Source organism: Erythrolamprus reginae, chromosome 1 (assembly GCF_031021105.1).
Source record: "Erythrolamprus reginae isolate rEryReg1 chromosome 1, rEryReg1.hap1, whole genome shotgun sequence".
NCBI lineage: Eukaryota > Metazoa > Chordata > Lepidosauria > Squamata > Dipsadidae > Erythrolamprus > Erythrolamprus reginae.
In genome coordinates this window covers 180668867-180690600 of record NC_091950.1, presented here as the reverse complement: position 1 = coordinate 180690600, position 21734 = coordinate 180668867, and the positions used below count along the sequence as shown (strand labels likewise).

At 38.2% G+C, this 21734-nt stretch overlaps 1 protein-coding gene across 3 annotated transcripts in view; it reads left to right on the top strand.

The window, feature by feature from the left end:
- Positions 1-17269, top strand: part of ACVR1C (activin A receptor type 1C) — a 63278-nt gene extending 46009 nt beyond the window's left edge. For all 3 annotated transcript variants that reach the window (XM_070731545.1, XM_070731546.1, XM_070731548.1), the window contains exons 5-9: positions 7058-7225; positions 9599-9755; positions 10689-10813; positions 12467-12597; positions 14450-17269. In XM_070731545.1, coding sequence (XP_070587646.1) covers positions 7058-7225; positions 9599-9755; positions 10689-10813; positions 12467-12597; positions 14450-14572 — 704 coding nt within the window. In that variant the 3' untranslated portion in view covers positions 14573-17269. The remainder of the gene's footprint in view (positions 1-7057; positions 7226-9598; positions 9756-10688; positions 10814-12466; positions 12598-14449) is intronic.
- Positions 17270-21734: the final 4465 nt, after the last annotated feature.

The window sequence follows — 21734 nt, the reverse complement described above, 5'->3', positions numbered from 1 at the left end:
TGTATGGGGTTACATTCTCTTTAAAAGGCTGGCTCCACAAACTGAAATTATTCCTCAGCTTCAGTATCTCAAGATTTGTAAGTGGCAGTCATGACAGACAAGAAATATGTTGGCAGGTTGCAGCAACTCTTCTTGAACTGGTTGGATTTGGTGACAGTTATCCATGTCTTAGTTACAGCCTGATATTACAATTGTAATGCACTTTACACAGGACTCCCTAGAACCTGTAGCCAATGCTAGTTGATATTCAATGTAATGATTGTGATGGGGTGGGGGAGTTATATTATTATATTATGTGATTATTCTATTTTACTAATTTTATTGTTTTATATATGAGGTTTTTATATTCCTTTATGCTGTCTTGAATCGCTATGTGTGAATAGGCAGCGATTTAAATTTCCTAAAATAAAATTTAAAAATAAATAAATAAATGGTAGCTGACTGGTGCAAGGTGTCATATATGGTATGCATGCACAGTTTGCTGTCAATGTCAAGTTCTCTACTTTTTTGTTCAAAGTATTAATATTTGGGTATTTATCTCCCAAAGCTGGAGAGAACCCAAAGCAAGCAAGATATTATTATTATTATTATTATTATTATTATTGTTGTTGTTGTTGTTGTCATTGTCATTGTCATTGTCATTGTCATTGTCATTATCATTATCATTATCATCATCATCATCATTATCATTATCATTATCATTATCAATACAATACAGCAAACAAGATCACTATGCTGGATTTCGTATTTTATCACCAGTCAGGTGCTTCCCAAGCACCTGGAACTGCGTGATGTAGCGGCGAATTATGTTTGCCAATCCCAGTAAAGTGGCTTTTTGCAATTGACAGATGGAGATTTTGTCAATTCCGATGGTTTTCAAATGTCTGCTGAGATCCTTTGGCACTGCGCCCAGCATGCCAAGTACCATTGGGACCATTTTCACTGGCTTATGCCAGAGTCGTTGCAGCTCGATTTTTAGATCTTCGTATTTCACTAATTTCTCTAGCTGCTTCTCCTCAATTCTGCTGTCTCCTGGGATTGCGATGTCGATGATCCATACTTTCTTTTTCTCCACAATCAGGATGTCTGGTGTGTTATGCTTCAGAATTCGGTCAGTCTGAAGTCGGAAGTCCCACAGTAGTTTTGCTTGCTCATTTTCGACCACTTTTTCGGGCTTATGATCCCACCAGTTCTTTGCCCCTGGTAAATGGTAGTTCCGGCACAAGTTCCAGTGGATCATCTGTGCCACAGCATCATGTCTATGCTTGTAGTCAGTCTGTGCGATCTTTTTGCAGCAGCTGAGTATGTGATCGATTGTTTCATCTGTTTCTTTACACATTCTGCACTTTCGATTGCGTGTTGATTTTTCAATTTTGGCTTTGACAGCATTTGTTCTAATGGCCTGGTTTTTTAAATAATAATAATAATAATAATAATAATAATAATAATAATAATAATAATAATAATTATTATTTATATGTCGCCCCTCTCCGAAGACTTGAGGCGGCTCACAATATATAAAAACAGTATACGTCGAGATAAAAATAAGTTAAAATTAAGAGTTACATTTAAAAAAGAAATTAAAAAAGCCTATTAACATGCACATATCCTATTCAGCAAGCTTACTATATATTCATTGGCCAGAGGGTAGAGTCTAATAACCCCAAGCTTGGCGGCATAACTGAATCTTTAAACTCTTATGGAAGGCGGGGAGCGTGGGAGCAACACAAATCTCTGGGGGGAGTTGATTCCAGAGGGCCTGGGCTCCCACAGAGAAGGCTCTTCTCCAGGTCCCACCAAGTGACATTGTCCAGTTGATGGGACCTGCAGAAGGCCAACTCTGTGGGACCTAACTGGTCGTGGCAGGAGGCAGTCCTGTAAGAAATCTGGTCTGGTCTTAAGCCATGTAGGGCTTTATAGGTCATAACCACTGGTGGGCTGCTGCCCGGATGGGGGGGAACACAGTGGGGTAGCAAAAATGGAGCTCCACCAATTTGCACTGAAAGATGTTGAAAGAAAATGCAGGACATCCTGTATAAACCACGGCCACAGTGTGATAATAAAATTTTTGGTAGCCCTTCACTGGTCATAACCAACACTTTGAATTGAGCCCAGAAACCAATTGGCAGCCAGTGCAGACCACAGAGTGTTGGAAAGATGTGAACATATCTGGGTAATCCCATGACTGCTCACGCGGCTGCATTCTGTACAATTGTAGTTTCCAAACATTCTTCAAACGTAGCCCCATGTGGAGAGCATTGCATTGATATTTATTTATTTATTTATTTATTTATTTATTTATTTATTTATTTATTTATTTATTTATTGGACTTATATGCTGCCCCTCTCCGTGGACTCGGATATGTACTACAACCTGGCCTATATTTTTCCTCCAGGAAATTCCTATGATGCACATACCAAAGTAGTTCATTTTTCATCTTGCTTTTAATTGTTAATTAACAGCAGGATTGATTTTTATTTATCTTTGTCCCATCTGCCCTCTGGTGTTTAATTTTATTAGCTATCTCCATACTTACAGTATGTCAACAGAAAAAAATTGTAAAGGCAAAGTGTGATTCCAGCTAGAAAGGAGGAATATATATATATATATATATATATATATATATATATATATATATATATATATATATATATATATATATATATATATATCAAATGAATGAAATAAAAACATTATAAATTGTATTTGATGTCAATAATAACAGAAAATAATATACAATTGTAATAAATGAACTTACAAACAAATATGGAAATATAGCCTACCATAGCTTTGACTTCTATATACCAAAGTTTCTGCATTCTACAGCAAATATTATAAACGAAAGGAAATAAAAATGGCAAGGAAAAATTGGCCATCTTCAAGGGGGAAGCCCAGTCTGTGCAAAACCCAACCCAAAAGGTCCACTTGGCCCCAATCTTATCACAGGCATAAGGTATTCATTCCTTTTCCAGGAATCAGAGATGCTATCAATGTAGCTTTGGGAATATTTTAAGTCTTCACTCAATAGCAGCTTTTGCATACTTTATTTAAATTCTTTCCTGTGCTTCCTCTGCTCACTTTTAATCTGCTCAAGAGAATTATTGTTACGGGGTGGTTAAACCCATAAATCGGTTAAGAATAAAATGTGTCAAAGGGTATATGGGCCTGCTGGAACAAGGATAGAAAGATAGGGAGAATTATAATGAATAATGTAATAAATGGTAAAACAGAGCTGTGTTTCTTTTTCTTATTGCTTGCCTTTAATGTCTTCAGATGACCGTTTCTTAGTCTTTTTTCTGCATGCTGCAGTGTTGCCTAGTCAAATAAATACTGTGAAGAGAATGTAGATATGTGCAGAAGTTAGTGGAACCATAACTTATGTAGAAGATACAAGTATTGTGGCAAATGTTCAGTGGGTGGATAGTGAAGGGCATTGCTTATTGGTTCAGGAAAGAGGCGAAGAATCTAATCAAGGTCAAAGTACCCATTCTCAGTTAAATTTAAATAAAGTTGGACGTGGCTGCATTTCAAATACTACTTGTTATCTTATATTTGTTTTGTGTGTTTTTTACACAAATTCCATCATTAGAACACTATAAAATACCTTTAAGATTTGGTCCTAGGTTAGGAAGAATTCCAGAGGCTTCTTTAAATAAATCGCCTCCTGTAAGCCTCCTCTGGCCTCTTGGCTATTTTTTCAGGGGAATTGTAGCATTGTACTATTAAGAGCTGCAGTAGAGAGGAATGGAGGCCAATGAATGTGGCTTCTTTCTTCCCCTGTTGGTGTGCAGCTGCTGGGACTTTGGACTCAGAAAGATTTTGACCAGTTAATTACATTCTGCTTGAATCTATTGGTTGTGCTGGAATCAAGAATATTTGATCCTGGATGGAGATTTCCAAAGAGGGCAAGAGTTTTATAGTAGCTAAGCAATTAAAAGAAGTAAAGGTACTACAGGTCACTTTCTTTTTCCTGTATGAACAGGTTTTTAAAAAAAGAATGATTAATGATATCTGATCATTTAAAAGTTGATTGCTTCTTTTGTTGAAGAAGAGCCATGGTAACCTTGAGTCTGTTTCAGGGATGTCAAACTCGATTTCATTGAGGGACACCTCAGGGTTGTGTTTGACCCAGGGGGTCAGAGTGGCATGGGGCAGGGGGCGTGGCCAACTCAACATCATTCGTGACAGGGTGCCTGAGTGCTCTGGTGGCCCGAGTGCGCTGCCAATGAAAACAGGCTCCCAAGCTCCATTTCCAGCTGTGATGGCCTCCTGTAACCCTCTGCCAGCTAAAACAGAACTTGGGAGGGCTGCACATGGCCCTCCCAGGCTCCCTTTTCCCTAGCAGAGGCACTGTGAGCCAATCCTTGTTTCTAGGGCAGTCCCATGGGCCAAATCTAAGATCCTACGAGACGGATCCAGACCCCAGGCCTTGAGCTTGGCCTATTTATTTCCTAAAATACAGTGGTACCTCTATCTAAGAACGACTCTACTTAAGAACTTTTCTAGATAAGAACCGGGTGTTCAAGATTTTTTTGCCTCTACTTAAGAACCATTTTCGCCTTAAGAACCCAAGCCTGGAAAAATTTCCCAGAAAATTTGAGAGCAGCACAAAGGCATGGCTAGTTTCCTGCCATTCTTCCTTTAATCCCAGCCATCTGGGCTGCCAGAGGAGCCTTTTGGTGGTGCTTAAGGAGGCTTTGGCAGTCCAGAGCGAACAAAGCATTTTCCTTTCTCTGGGTGCTTGGACAGGGAATAAACCTCTGCCAGCACCCAGAGAAAAGAAACAGTCCCTTCGCTCTGGGCAACGGAGGAGTCACTACAGTGAAGGAAAGGTGCCGGCTACAAAGCGAGCAAGTGAGAGGAGAGGAGAGCGGAGCCCTCCAGCATGGGAAGGAAGAGTCAGCAGGTAGCAGCAGCAGCCAGTGTATGAGAGGCAGTGTAAGGGAGGCAGCCTCGCGCTGGGTGTATTGGAGGTGTGTGCTTCTCCTCACAGCCTCAGAGTCCCTCTTTAAAAAAAAAAGCCTTAAAGTTTTGGATTTTTTTTATTCCCCTCACCTCACCTTTTTCCTTCGGCAGCGACTGTCCTCCTCCTCCTCTTCTTCTTCCTCCTCCTCCCACCCAAATTCTGAGCTTTTATTTCTTTCCTAATGGGTTTGCACGCATTATTTGCTTTTACATTGATTCCTATGGGAAAAATTGCTTCTACTTAAGAATGTTTCTGCTTAAGAACCTGGTCACGGAATGAATTCAGTTCTTAAGTAAAGGTACCACTGTATTCTTAAATAACCTAGTTTTAAAAACCCCAGAAATTGTTTCCACTTTTTGCTATAATAGTTCCATATCCCTTAAACCCATTTTTGTTTCATGTGAATGTCACATGAATGGGTGCTCATCTGACAATTTGGAGGGGTGTGTGGCCAACATCGCAGTGGTATGAGTGTCCCCTGGGGGTAATAGGGAGAAGAGACTAGGAGGAGTTGAGAGAAGACCTACACAAATAATATATTCAAAAGGAAGAAAAGGAATTTGGAAAAAAAGGAATTATTGGTACAAAAATAAAAGAAAGAAAAAGAAAAAGTTAAGGGGTTGGAAGGGAAAAAATTATAAGAAATTGATTTTTTTGAGAGATTAAAACAGAATGGATGATTGACAGTAGAATGCAGTAAATTTTTTAGAATTATTGTTTTATATTTAGATTAGATTAGATTAGATTTATTGGATTTATATGCCGCCCCTCTCCGCAAACTCGGGACGGCTCACAACAATAATAAAAAACAGTACATAATAACAAATCCAATGTCCACTAATCTAATTACAATTTAAAATTAGTAATTTCATAAAACAATCCCAATATATATAAAAAACAGGCACACAGTCAATCAATCAACAAAACAACATGGGCAAGGGGGAGGTGTTTTAGTTCCCCCATGCCTGACGGCAGAGGTGGGTCTTAAGGAGTTTACGAAATGCAGGGAGGGTGGGGGCAATCCTAATCTCAGGGGGGAGCTGGTTCCAGAGGGTCGCCCCCCCCACAGAGAAGGCTCTTCCCCTGGGTCCCACCAGACGACATTGTTTAGTCGACGGGACCCGAAGAAGGCCGACTCTGTGGGACCTAACCGGTCGCTGGGATTCGTGCGGCAGGAGGCGGTCCCGAAGATATTTAATTGTGTTAACTACATTAGTTGTCTATAAATTTGTATAATTAATCAGTTAATTATTTAGTTAAAGGGTCTTTTATAGGTTAATAATTTTATATTAGATTGGTACAAGATGGATTGAATTAAATTTTGATGTTGAAAGGGAAAAAAAGAATAAAGAAAAGAAAGGAAATAAATTAGACTACAATAGGTCAATGTTGGACAATGTTGGAAGGATATATAATTTGGACAATTACTACTCTACTTTATAAGACTTGTATAACTTACAAATTTGATTTAATACTGAAAGCATTCAGATGATTACTGATATTGTTGGAATAATACAAGATCTGTATATGACAGAAGTGGATAAGTATGGATGTTTTCATATGGATGTTTATAAAAGTTTGGTGATTTTTTTTAAAAAAAGAAGATAGTTACAATTTTACTATCATTTTTCTCTTTGTCTTTGAATAGAAGGATCCATGACACGTAGCAGCAGCATATCAATGCATTTGTAAAGATGCTATCTAAGGAAACAGTTAGCGTGGCTGTACTTTAGCATAACAGTTTAAGTCCTATAAAGAGGCAGATGAACTACAAGACACATAAATGGTCAAAACATTCTCCTGTCTGCCCGTCCCCTAATGGACTGATTTTCACAAATAAATCTTATGCTCATAACTATAGCTCATCCCATGCATGTTTATTTGGAAATCAGCCTCTGCATTCATTGAGACTTACTCTGCAGTGTTGAGGATTGATGCTTTTATATGTGAAATTTCATTCTAGTATGTTTTATAAAGCCATATTAGTATTGCCAAATCTTTCCTATAAAAAATTAACAGGTTATGTAAATCTCACAAACCTCAGAATGATTAAACCTACATGTTTTTTTAAAAAAATCATTTCTCTGTAGACAATGGGACCTGGACTCAACTATGGCTTGTAACGGATTATTATGAGCAGGGCTCTTTGTTTGACTACTTAAACAGCAACACTGTGACAGCCGATGAAATGATTAAGCTGACATTTTCCATAGCCAGTGGTCTAGCACATCTGCACATGGAAATCGTTGGAACCCAAGGTATAATAACTCTTTTCAGTACAGTTTTCTTTGTGTTGAAGTCATAAGATTTAGGGATAATCTGAAGAGAAGCCAGAGGGATAGGTTTATTGGGGCAACCAAGCTTAACTCAACTTAATCGACATCCACATATCGATTTAACCAGGAATAATAATTGCCTTCCTCTTCCAGCAGTACCATAATACCTACCAATTTTAGAAGAGGTGGTGTCTTCATTAGATTGAGTATTATTTGCTCCTCCCTCTGATTTACAATCTGGGATTGACATGTGACCAATTATTAAAATTCCATATGATCATAAAGAAAATCTTTATCTTAAAGACTGCAGTGGCACAGTGGTTGGAATCAGGGGTGGATTCCAACTTACCTCGCTGCCAGTTCGCTCCCTCCCACACTGCACGGCCATGCATAGTACTAAAAATCAAAAATAAATAAAGAGAGAGAGAGAGAGAGAGGGAGAGAGAGAGAGAGAGAGATGGTGGCCACATGCAGTACAGTGCCATAACTCGGCTTCTGTGCATGCTCAGAAGGAAAATAATAATAATTTTTAAAAATTCTAAAAAAATAAAATAAAAAAAGATGGTGGACCCACGGACTGGCACTGACTGATGCTGTTCGGTGATGTCATCGTGACATTGCCAGCGGGTCGCTACCAGTTCAGGCAAAACAGTCCAAACTGGGAGGAACCCATCTCTGGTTGAAATGCAGTGCTGCCAGCAGTTTGGCAGCTCAGGTCCCAACAGCTGATGGTTGACTCAGCCTTCCATCCTTTTGGGGCCAGTAAAAGGAGAAGCTGGATTCTTGGGAGCTGTATCTGTAAACCACTTGCTGTAAAGCAATATGAAGCAGTATGTAAGTCTAAATGCTCTTGGTATTGCTATCTTGCTATCTTTTTTCATGTCCCGTTTTCCTTTTGTACTACTTGAATTAACACGGATATATTTATAAGTATTGCATAAACAATTGCTAGAATAAAGTTTCTTTCACCTTGAACTTGGTTCCTGGGGGCATCAAGGATATGTCCGTTGAGAGATTGCCTGTCTCCAGGATAGAAGACTTTTGCTTTCCTCCTCTAAAGTCCTTGGATTTCCATTTTGATATTTTATTAAAACAGTGACTAGTCCCAACCCTACAACACTTAGCTTTCTGAGATTCTAGTGAAATCTCGATGCAAATCTAGATATATGTGGAGCTTTATTTCACAAAATCTCATGGGAGAGATGAAATTGAGAGGCAGACATCTCCACTCGACCCTTTCTGCCCAATGCATGAAGGCTGTCGATTTTAACATCTGAGCCAGCATTTTTCCCCACTTTGTGCCATTTTGGCTGAAGCCAGAGTAGAGTTAGAATTCCCCCACCCATCCCATTACTATCGTAATTCTTGGATTTGAGGTGGTCTGTTCACTTGCTCTACCACATCTTCCAGCACCAAAAGGCATCATGTTTATGAATATTATTATATCTAATGTTTTTTCTTATTTTTCTTTTTACTAGTATCATGTATATACATATTATTATATCTTTACATACCTCCAATATTACTTGACTAAAGAAACAAGCAAACAAACAAATATGTTGCATCCACTGATAACTGACCAGTCACCCTATTTTGGGTAACTCATATGGTCTTAGGAGTGTGTATTTCTGGGTACAAGGGTCACTGCCAGTTATGCTGAACATCTGGTGGGCAAAATTGCTCAGATGTGTTCTACATTGAACTCCAACTTTGATGCAGATCCAAGAGAAGTTGCAGAGTCTGAGTTTTGTATGGTTATCTGGGAGGAGTTTGAACCCCCGAGGAAGTGAACAGGGTTCTTGTAACTGTTGGTTTGGCCATAGTTAGACTCATGTCCCTCCTGGCTGCCCAAGGCTGCCCAAGAGAGGATGTGTGGTTGGGTCTGCATCCATCCTTGTTTCTTTTGACCTTGATGTTTTGTGCAATCTGGGTTTCTCTTGGAATAGTAACTCCTGCTGGAAGAGCATTTTTAAGTAGCCCTTAAAAGAAAAACCAGGTTTTCCTGCTGTTTTAAACTCTCCTAGTTGCACTTGTATACAAAATGTTATGACTGTGCCTGAAGAATCTGTTTTAGGACTACATATGCTAATTTTATTGCAAGGCTTCTAACCATTTCAGGTTAAGCAACAAAGACTGTTGGGATTTCTGTCTGTTCTCACTTGAAAAATCAGTAGAAGTAGCCACTCAGTCAGGAATCTTGCTTTCTCAAATAGAAAAAATATTTTATTTCATTTCTCATTAGTGTTGACATATTGTATTAATACTAAGACCTGAATGCCAGTATAATGTGTGTTTTCTGTTAAGTAAACCAGCTGTACCTAACATTTGTTACTGTATATATTTTGTGCTTCAAAGGAAAGCCAGCTATTTCACACAGAGATTTGAAATCTAAAAATATTCTAGTCAAAAGGAATGAAAGCTGCGCTATTGCTGACTTGGGGCTAGCTGTGAAGCATGATTCGCTATTAAACACAATTGACATACCACAGAATCCTAGAGTAGGAACCAAGAGGTAAGACAGTCAAAAAAGTAAAGTATTTATAAAATTGTGATATGAGCATAAAACTCATTTGTGTTGAACAAATGATCTCTTGCAAATTTTCCCTCTTCATTTTAGTGATAGGTCCCCAGAGTTGTGCAGTCTTGTAAATTATTCTCTAATTTTGTTTTTCAACTTTGTTGTTGAGCATTTTTAATTATCACATGATCTGTAGCCCTATATGTCTGGCCAGGAAGAATCAAAATACTGTTATTTTCTCCTTGTGAGTCTTCAAAAACTATTTTTGTATGACTCAATCTAGTTGTTTTGCCTTGGTAAACTCTATGGCCTTTTGAAATCAAATAAGGCATTTCCTTAAATAATAATCAGGGATTGTGAGTAATTGTGTTGGGGTTATTTCCCTCCATATCTTAGGAGCAAAAACAGAGCAGTAATTTATTATAAAAGGAACATGGGTATGTCCTACCAAAGAAAATTGTAGCTTCAGAGAGACAAATAGGTGAATGAATCATTCTTCCTATGTCCATTTGAAAGTAATTGAATTTATTGAAACCTTTTTATGTAAACAATCAAGTAAATTGAACATGTCTCAAACTGATCTGCACCTAATGTGGGAGCGCCTATTTTGTTTTGCATTATGGTAAATTGATGATCAATGTTTTATTTGGGAACTATTTGTTCCTTTTCTTTGTGTGTGATTCAGATTGATTATAAGGAAACTGCTAAAGTGGGATATGGGGAAAATTTGAATAATACCCTGAATTTTTCCTCTCAAATGCATTCACTTACTTAAAAACATCACATGTATTGTCCATTTGAATTAAGCTTCCTGTAATTATACTGCTGTATATTGGAAATGCTAATTAAATTCTCATTAACTGCGATTACTTCCAATTTCCCTTTCATCAATAAATCTCCGAGTTTCACTGTCTCTGTGTTTGAAAGGTACATGGCTCCAGAAATACTTGATGATACAATGAACATAAATAACTTTGAGTCTTTCAAGCGTGCAGATATTTATTCTCTTGGACTGGTGTTTTGGGAAATATGCAGAAGGTGCTTAGATGGAGGTATGACCCTTTCCCCTTTTTAAGGCTACTTAGACTGAACCAAACCTTTTGCTTCTTACTGAATTTTTGATTCACTTTAGACGTGATGTACTACATTTAATTATACAAAAATGCATAACCTGTTTTTAAAGAGCTTTTAAAATAAAAGGATTATAACGAGGGGATGCAAAATGTGCACTTTCATCATGTTGCGAACTAGTGGGAAAGGTAAGTAGAACCCACCCCTTGAATGAAAGCAAGACAACTCTTAATTCATAACAATTTCAGGTGATTTCAAATCACAGAGAAGTAAGTTTTGGCAACACTGATTTGAACACTAAGCGGGAATAAACTTTTATATTGCTATTACTTCTCTGAATTTGGACAATAGGGGTGGACACTTTTCGAAACTGATGCAGTGATGGGATTCAATTTTTGTACTACTGGTCAAAGCAATGGAAACTGCAGTTTAATGTTTCCAAATGTAAAATAATGCACTTGAGGAAAAGGAATCCTCAATCTGAGTATTGTATTGGCAATTCTGTGTTAGCAAAAACTTCAGAAGAGAATAATTTAGGGGTAGTGATTTCTGACAGTCTCATGGGTTAACAGTGCAGTCAGGCGGTAGGGAAAGCAAGTAGGATGCTTGGCTGCATAGCTAGAGGTATAACAAGCAGGAAGAGGGCGATTATGATCCCGCTATATAGAGTGCTGGTGAGACCACATTTGGAATACTGTGTTCAGTTCTGGAGACCTCACCTACAAAAAGATATTGACAAAATTGAACGGGTCCAAAGACGGGCTACAAGAATGGTGGAAGGTCTTGAGCATAAAACGTATCAGGAAAGACTTAATGAACTCAATGTGTATAGTCTGGAGGACAGAAGGAAAAGGGGGGACATGATCAAAACATTTAAATATGTTAAAGGGTTAAATAAGGTCCAGGAGGGAAGTGTTTTTAATAGGAAAGTGAACACAAGAACAAGGGGACACAATCTGAAGTTAGTTGGGGGAAAGATCAAAAGCAACATGAGAAAATATTATTTTACTGAAAGAGTAGTAGATCCTTGGAACAAACTTCCAGCAGACGTGGTAGATAAATCCACAGTAACTGAATTTAAACATGCCTGGGATAAACATATATCCATCCTAAGATAAAATACAGAAAATAGTATAAGGGCAGACTAGATGGACCATGGGGTCTTTTTCTGCCGTCAGTCTTCTATGTTTCTATGGTTTTGTGGGCATGGCTTGGTGGGCATGGTTGGCTTGGTGGGGAAGGATACTTTAAAATTTCCATTCCCTGCCCATTCCAGGGGAAGATTACTGCAAAATCCCCATTTCTTTCCTGGACCTCCAGAGGTAGGTTCCTACCAGTTCTAACTGTTAGTAAACCAGTGATGACATCACAGAGCCAGTTCTGTCAGTGCCATTTTGTGGACACCACCACCTTGTTTTGGGCTTTTTTTTTTTTGCTGGTTTTTGCTTCTGTGCATGCAGGAAGTTCTATCACCACCATATTTGGACACACCAAGTTAGGACAAGTTTGCAACAGAAAGTTGTGTTAGGAAGTTGATGATTATTACAGTTCTAAACATTCTAAAACCTGTTTCCTACAACATTTGAAATGATACTAATATGCAAAAATCTATTTGTACCTCATTACTTTCTTAGGAATTGTGGAAGAGTACCAGTTACCTTATTACGATGCTGTGTCTTCTGATCCTTCAATAGAAGAGATGAAAAAGGCAATCTGTGAACAAAAGCTGAGACCAAATATTCCAAATCAGTGGCAAAGCTGTGAGGTAACTTCATCATCTTCATATTTAAAAAGTTGTACATTTTCAATATTCTCTAACAACATAAAAGAGACACGGTGTAAAGCAGGGTTTAAATTTGGGTGCCTTTTGTACCTTCACATTCCTAAATTTCATCCTAAAATAAGAAAGTGCTAATCTATCTAAAGTAGGGCTGTCAAACTCATGGCCTATGGATCAGATGTGTCATGCACTGGCTATGCCTATGCCCAATTTAGCGAAGGGGGGAAAAGTGGTGATACGCCACACGACGATGCCACAACAATGTGAGTTTAACACCCCTGATCTAAAGGCACCAGCTGAACAGGCAAATGAGGACACGGACAATTGGAAAGAAGTACAAATAGAGATAGGAGGATATGCTATCTTTTTAACTTCCCTTAATAAACCAAAAGTGTAAAACTGGAGGGGGGGGAGTACTTAGGCCTACATGTATATTTATTTATTCAACTTCTATGCCGCCCAATCCCGAAGGACTGTGAAAGTCCTTTTTCCAACATTAGAAAGGCTGATGTTTCAAGGAAGACACTATGCTAGTGTGGTTAGACAGTGTGTAACTGATTAAGGTTTTGCCAATTTCAGGCAGCTGTGCAAGCCCCGGGAGAGTATTAATCGACCCTTTAAGTCACAATTAAGGTCAGAAGAACTTGTTAACTTGCTAGTAGCATTTATTAGGGAAGTGCCGCACTGCAGAGAAAAGGTGATCCTGAATTTAGGGTAGATGGAAGACAGAAGGATAAAAAGGACAGGACAGAGGACATGAGGACAAAAAGGAGGACAACTGGAAATCCCGTTTCTATATCACCTATATTTCTGGGAATATTGGCTGAGGGAAACTTTTAGGCAGCACTGTTGATGTTGTGTATGAAATGTACCGTATGTACAAATATAAGGAAAGCAACACTGGATCAGATCAAAGTCTATATTCAGTTATGGAAAATAGGGGTGGGCAATCTGTAGAACCCCAGATGTGGCTAAACAACAGCTCTGATCACTTGGGACTTCTCTAGGAAGGTGCTCCTGACAAAGACTGGAGTGCCACCAATTGCCCAAAGCAGGAGACGATGGCCACAACCCTTTTCTGTTCATGTCCTTAAGCAACTGGTATTGCAAAGCCAATTGGAGATATAGTTAGTACGTGCTTGAGTAAAAGCTTGAGTAGAAAAGAAGTATAAATCGAATCAACACATACATGGTAATGGCAGTGTTTTCCATGAATTTGTCCATTTAAAGCCATCCAAGTGGATGACCATCACTATATCATTTAATCGCCAGCTTATCTACTTGTAAAGCTGCTATTTATTTTTCAGTGTATGAATCTAGACATGGATCCAAAGTTATAGGTGGAGGAATGAAAGTCACATTCCTTTGAACAAATAAATATTTCTTATTTTTCATTGGGTTTCTTCCTTTCGCAGACAGTCTTTTTTGCATGTTGTTCTAGAGTTGGGATGTAAAACCCTCAGTCCCATAGGCCGGATGCGCCAGTCACACGCTGGCCATGCGCCTCCCCTTTAAGCAAAGGGGGGAATAGTCATGATACATCACATGATGACAACATGACACCATGAGTTTGACACCCCTATTCTAGTGTATATCTCAGCTCTCACCAGAATAACTTTTTGGGGTGCACAGGAGGTTATTGAGGAAAGGATGAGGCATGTATGTTCATTCCATGAATGAAAATTAGGGTATACAGCCAGAATATGTGAATAATAAATAAACATTGATCAAAATTTTTGAATCATTTTCTTGAGCCCTGGCAACATTTATACCAGATCAAAAATATTGCAGTGTGGGAATAATTTTTTTTAAAATTCTTGATTTGTCCTTTCTTAAGGCGCTCAGACTTATGGGCCGAATCATGCGTGAGTGCTGGTTCACCAATGGGGCAGCTCGACTGACAGCACTTCGCATTAAGAAGACAATTTCTCAACACTGTGGACAAAATTCCAAAGCTTAAATCTACACGCCTTGTAAAAATGGAACAGGATAATGCATTCATGTCTTTGGTTTTTGTGTTGTTTTTGATTTCGCTCTACCTCACATGATACTCAGAATAGTACTGCAAAGCCCAAATCCCACAATGTAGCTTCATTGGTTCTTCACATTTCATAAGAATTAACTTTTGGTTGCTGGGTGATATGTGTCTTGTTTTGGCTCATAAAAGAAAAACAATTTATTTTATGGGTATAATAATCCATGAACATGCTCCACGGTGTTGACATAATACTACTTTCTGCCATGGCAGCAGAGGCTCCTGAATTACAAAGAATATATGAGAAGTGAACCTCAGTGAAAGGCAAAGCCCTGTTCTTGTTTGTGTTGGTGGTATACATGAATTTGATAAACTAGACCAAATGTGGGCAACTTGTGAGCTGATTTTATCACACCTTCCATCTAACTTCACTCTTGTACGAAAACGGCTTCCTTTTTGGTAAAAAACCCTCTTCATCCCCCTGGTTTTTTTTAAAAAAGGAGAGAAAGGTTGAAAATAGATTCCTTGATCTATTTCTGGTTGTGCCCACTGCATTCTGGAAAGTTATCTCTGCTAGGGTGCAGCTTGTAAACACAAGATTATTTATTCTTCAAAATAAACTCTGAGGATAACAAGTGCATTGAATCTTTATTAAAATATATTGGCTGCTGGCTTATTTTAAAAATATTTGAAATGACCAGCTTTTCAATTCCCTTCAGGAATTGAGAACTCTTGAAGAGAGTTCATAAGAACTCTTTAGAAGTTGAGCCTGGAGATCTCTGGGAGATATGGTTGACAGCCTGTGGAAATCAAAAGATTTCCACAGTATATTCATGTTAATTATATTCACCTGGTACTTTTTGCTTTACTTTTTATTTTCAGCCAGCAGTGGTGCCTCACTTATTTTGTAGCAACCTGGGAGAGAGGGGGACACACACATATATCTGACAGTGTTTCCATATTTTGTACAGGAAGTCCTTGGAGAAAAATGAGCCCCCTCCCCACTGGTGGCATTAAAAATCCCCCTTAAAGAAATCATAGTATTTTATGATCAAAGGGGGGGGGGAATGCAAGCACACACCCTTGATATTGCCAATGTAAAGAATCAAAAGGAGATGCTACCAGTCAGAGCTGATATGATTGGGCTAAGCGAGCCAAAGCTTTGGCTTTTCAGCATTCCTAAGGAAGTAAGCAAGTGAGAAACTGAGACCAAACTTATCAAGGCATTTTTCACAGAACTTTGTAGAATAGGTGGTGCAATGCGTGCACGTGCGCATGCATGTGCGTGCACACACATGTGTATATGTGTAATGTGTATTTGTGTGTATATGCACAAATGCAGACTGATTTTTTTAATCAAATAAGAGTAATTCAAAAGAACATGCTTACTGTGAAACTTGTTCTTATATTATTAGTCACATTATAGATGATATAGATTTAAAGCTTCAACTACCACTTTATAGTTAAATGTTGGAAATTCTATACGTTACATGTCTTTTGTTGTCAAATTTTGATCTGTGAACTAAATGTTCTAAATCTAAATCAGTGTAAACAAGACAGGATAAATCTGGAATGTCTGTTTTGTGGTGTCAAAATTTAGGACAAAGTCACAAGGTCCTAATGTAAATACAGTGGTGCCTCTACCTAAGAACACCTCTACTTAAGAACTTTTCTAGATAAGAACCAGGGGTTCAAGATTTTTTTGCCTCTTCTTAAGAACCATTTTCGACTTAAGAACCCAAGCCTGGAAAAATTTCCCAGGAAATTTGAGAGCGGCACAAAGGCCCGGCTAGTTTCCTGCCATTCCCCCTTTAATCCCGGCCATCTCAGGCTTTTCTCGGCTGCTAGAGGAGCCTTTTGGTGGTGCTTAAGGAGGCTTTGGCAGTCTAGAGTGAACGAAGCATTTTCCTTTCTCAGGGCGCTTGGAGAGGAAATAAACCACTTCACTGTGGTGACTCCCTCGCGCTGCCTCCCATACAACCAGGGCGAGGTTGCCTCCTGGAGCATCTGGGTGTGGAAGGCAAAAGTGGATGCTTTGCCCCAGCCAGGTGAACTCGGCTTCAGCCAAACCAAGAAGTCACCACAGTGAAGGAAAGGCACCGGCTACAAAGCAATCGAGCAAGAGAAGAGGGGAGCCCTTCAGCATGGGAAGGAAGAGGAAGCAGGTGCAGCAGCAGCTGCCTTTCGTTCAAAGGAATGGGAGGTTCCCCCCTCTCACCTGCCTGGGATTCTCTCTCTGGTGCAGTGTATGGAAGGCAACCTCGCGCTGGGTGTATGGGAGGCACCTCACCTTCTTCCTTCAGCAGCGACTGTCCTCCTTCTCTTTCTCATTCTCCTCCCACCCAAATTCCGAGCTTTTATTTCTTTCCTAATGGGTTTGCACGCATTATTTGCTTTTACATTGATTTCCATGGGAAAAATTGCTTCTACTTATAAACTCTTCTACTTAAGAACCTGGTCGCGGAACAAATTAAGTTCTTAAGTAGAGGTACCACTGAACATGTAAATGCTTACCTGACTTTTCACAAAGTGTGAAAGTGTTTGGCTAAAAAAGAAATAATATTTTACAACTCTATTTTGTTTCATAATTTTGAAAAAAAAAACATTAAAAGCCCTAAAGTCTAAAGAAATGTCAAATAATTACAAGTATCAGTATTAAACTTCTGTAAATTTGAAAAAAAATGAATGTACTTTATATATATCTTAATATGTCATTTAGTTGTGAAGATGTAGGTTTGATGTTTATTCTATAATCAGAGCTGGATATAAGTGCCTTTTTTTGTAAGCTAATTGTGTTAAGATCTTCTCATGCAACCAATGTTTCCCATGTGACCAAAGCTGACCATGTAGAAAGATAACATGGGAATATAATTCTCATATGTACCCATGGTTCACATGAATCCAATGTGGCACGGGATTGCCAAATTTAAGGCAGCTCTTGAATGGTTATTAGTGTTGGGCGAACCAAACCTGCACAATTCGGGTCTGTACTGAATTTTGTGGTGTTCGGCATGCTGGACCCGAATTTTTTAAAAAATTCATGCTTCGGTTCAGCGTTCGTGCCGAACACTGTGAAAGCCACCACCCGTCTGTCCTCTGCTGAGAAGAGGAGGAGGAGCCGGGTGCCGGTGGCGGTGGAGGAAGATGAACACCGGGGAGCTGTCGCCTGGGAGGGAGGCTGGGAGGGAGGCACAAAAGGAGCTGGGGAATCCCACGAAAACATTCTGGGGCGGAGCTTTGACATCACGTATACCGGCAGGTTGCTAAGGACACCAAGGTGATCACTTCCTGGATTCCATGAAATCCAGGAAGTGATCACCTTGGCATCCTTAGCAACCTGCCGGTATATGTGATGTCAAAGCTCTACCACTGGAATTTCTTCGTGGGAGGGATTCCCCAGCTCCTTCAAAGGGAGGTCTTTTCATGTAAAAAAAATATTTTATTTTTACGAAAAAGGACGCCGCAGCGGCGCTGCAAGCAAAGGGAGGTCTTTTCACGTAAAAATAAAATGGAATCCAGGAAATGATCACCTTGGCGTCCTTAGCAACCTGCCAGTATACGTGACGTCAAAGCTCCGCTCCTGTAATCTCTTTGTGGGAGGGATTCCCCAGGTCCTTCAAAGGGAGGTCTTTTCATGCAAAAAAAAAAATTATGAAAAAGGATGCCGCAGCAGCGCTGCAAGCAAAGGGAGGTCTTTTCACGTAAAAATATATATTTTTTTTTACGTGAAAAGACCTCCCTTTGCTTGCGCCGCCGCTGCGGTGTCCTTTTTTGTAAAAATAAAAATAAAAATAAATAAAAAATCTGTTAAAATAAAAAATAATGAGATTCCGGGGGCGGAGCTTTGGTGCCATGGACCGTTCGGGTTCGGGTTTGTCTGAACTTTGCGTGAAGTTCATCCGAACTTGCCGAACCCGAACACCGTTGGGTTCGCCCATCACTAATGGTTATGGTTTGCAAGTGAATGGCCTTAATTATTCCACTTCGTAAACTACCGCATTCAAATAGAAAAAACTAGTAAGACCAAATTGTTGCTGGTATTTCTGGTTGAAACTGTCTCTTTGCATGACAGAGAGGGTGAACTATTCCCAATCAGCTACCCATGATTGGGAATAGTTCACTATTTCAGCCGGAAATCTCAAAGGCGAATCTTCAAATTTCTAGGAAAAACAGCTGTATCTTAAGAAATATAGCATATAGAGGTATTTTATATGGAAAAAGCCCCAGATTCAAAGGGGGGGGGGGTAAAATGAGTTTTTTTTTTATCAGGTAACAAAATGCTACCCTGAGGTTGAAAACCTAATTTTATTATTTCTGTGTCTTATAACAAGAATCAAAACAGCCATATCAGGGATGTTCATATTAATTTGGGGAGTCTTAAAATGCAAATAGGTATGTTGACTTCTATCTTTATTTCCCCCCCTAAATCTCTATGCATCCCTGAGCCAAGATTTCAATAGTGTAGTCAATCATAAAAATAGGATTTTCATTGATGCTTACTCTTGAGATTTATTACTTAGATTTGTATGCCGCCCCTCTCCGAAGACTCGGGGCGGAGATGTGAATGTAACCTGTGCCAATTCAATAGTAAATGGAAATTTGTAAATTTCCTATTGCCATCTTTACCACTATGACAATCAGTCTTTTAGCATAATAATCCCAGCCAATTTGGGCTGAATTCTAAAGCTAAGAAAGAGCAGCCCTGAACTGCAGCCATTGGCAGGCTGTACAAAACTAGAATACATCTCTCCCAAGGGAAAACAGTGACAAACTAACATTGTAACAATAGCAAGAAAACAGTATGGACATAGTCACTAGTAGTTACTCAATTCAAGGGTCTTTAATTAATTAAGTTAGGCATTTATGATATTTATGCTGAATATATCTAAGAAATGTGTGTCACATATTCATGCACAGTGATTGATGATGTTCTTTGTGCTTTAATTTGAATAGTCATCTAAACTATGTGATTCATCATCTCTAAATGGTCCATTTATATACATAACAATCGTTTGATGCTACATTTCAAAAGTGATAAACAAGCAAAGTACGGTCTCAACTGATCCTGAGTCACCAGTGATGACTTTTTGAGATACAGAAGTAATATTCCTAGATTTTCTGTAGTATCATCCTTCTATTTGCCATTTTGCCATTATGCTTACATTTTAAAATTAGAATAACACTCTAACTGCTGAAATTGATATTGTTACGTGAAAATGTGAAAATAACAAGAGAAACGGCTTGCATGTGACAATTGTTGCTTTGTTCTTTAGGGACTGCTGATAAAGCCTGAAATCGATAAAGTGTGCAATTCTCATATGAATAATTACTGTAGTTGCTTTACAGCTAACAGAATGCTGCCACAAACAGGGAGTTTGTGTTTTAAAATATTTTGTTATGGATAAGCTTGTGCTTTGCTTACTTGTATGAAGTAATCCATAAGAATCAAGCACTTTCCATTAATTAAAGGCACCACAATTTTATGGCTTAGGTAGAAAATAAGTATTAAATGCATAAAATAGGTAGTACTCTGAAATGTGATGAAAGTGCAATACATTAAATCTGAAGAAAATATGTGTAACTGAGTTATGCAAATTTATATAGGAAAAAATAAATTCAAATGATGGTTGATGGTGGAGCAGAGCTCCATTCTAGAAGGGGAAGTTGTAAATTTTCAGTTGCAAATGCCTATAAAGAAAATATGTTAATAGATTTCTCTTAAACTATCTAAATACAATTATGTAACTGAATGATGAAATAGGTTTTCATACTATAACTTGCTTTAACCTAGAGTATACTATCACAAGAAATATTTATTTTTTAAACAAATAGCTTTTACTACAAGTATTGCTGCTATTGCCTCTAGTTGTAAATAATATGTCTGTTGTATTTTTGTATACTATTTTTGCCTCTCAAAGCATATTTTTAAAGTGTCAATTTTACAATTGTAATTTTTCTTTGCTGTTTCTGTGAAGCACAGTTTCTTATAAACAATAAAAAAATGAATGTCTGAGAAATATTATCTGGTTTGCTGCTGATACATTCAAGCAAAAATAATTAAAACATAAGGAGCCATTCCAGCCAAGAATTCAGACATTTCCCCCCAGTAAAACAAAAATAATATTTTATCAATTTAATTAATTAATAAAAAGAAAAACAGAGCAAAATACAAAAATAATGATGATATATCCATTTATCTTTCCAATGCTACAAGATCAGCCTTTTACTGCACACAGATAATCCATTTAAGTTGTCAGATTGTCAAATTCCACATACTAGCTTCAAAACAACATTGCCTTCTCAATATCTTAGCTTTTGTTGCACAATCATATTTATATAATCCATTACTTTCTCCAAAATTTGCTAAGTATAGCACATTGTAGAAACATTTTAAAGGGTTGTCTTTGTTACATCTCCAACAAAATGTTGGTTTTGACAGTCCTTTTTTATACAAACATAATGAAGTCCGATGAATTCTATTTTTTTTCTGTAAGTCGTAATCAGAAGTCCATTGACAGGTTTCTTATAGAAATTAAGACATTGTCTAGGCAATATAGGAACCTCCAATTCTGTATCCCACTCATTTCTTAACATTTACATATCAAATAGATTTACTGATAACAAATATCTAAAAATGAAGACTAGGGGTTCTTTTAATTTTAAAGGATTAACAAGTTATTTTAATATCTCAGGTGTCTCAGAAATTGAAAATGCTGTTGATTCAGTGCTGTTAACTAATGTTGTAACTGCAAATATTGCCAATGGATTACCTCTGATAGATAATCTCTAACTCTTAGCACAGAGTATGTTGAAAATTGGATGTCATCATCTAACAGTTGGTCCAAAGTCAATATCCCTGCTTCCACCCAGTTTCTCCATATCATTATTTTTGAGTCATGCCAGATTGACTTTATGGAGAAACTCAACCTTAAAAACTAGGAGAAAGGAAAGCATTTATTTATGTGTTCTTGGGGTTTTGCCTTGGAAGTAAAACCAGTGATGGTAGGAACACTTAGAGCTGTAACTCCTATGCTCAGGAACAACATCAGAGCTCTCTGTCCAAAACACTCCACTTAGAAACAAACAAAATAACAACCTACTTTCTAACAAACAATTTGTTTTCAGGAAAAAATATCCTAAAATCTTA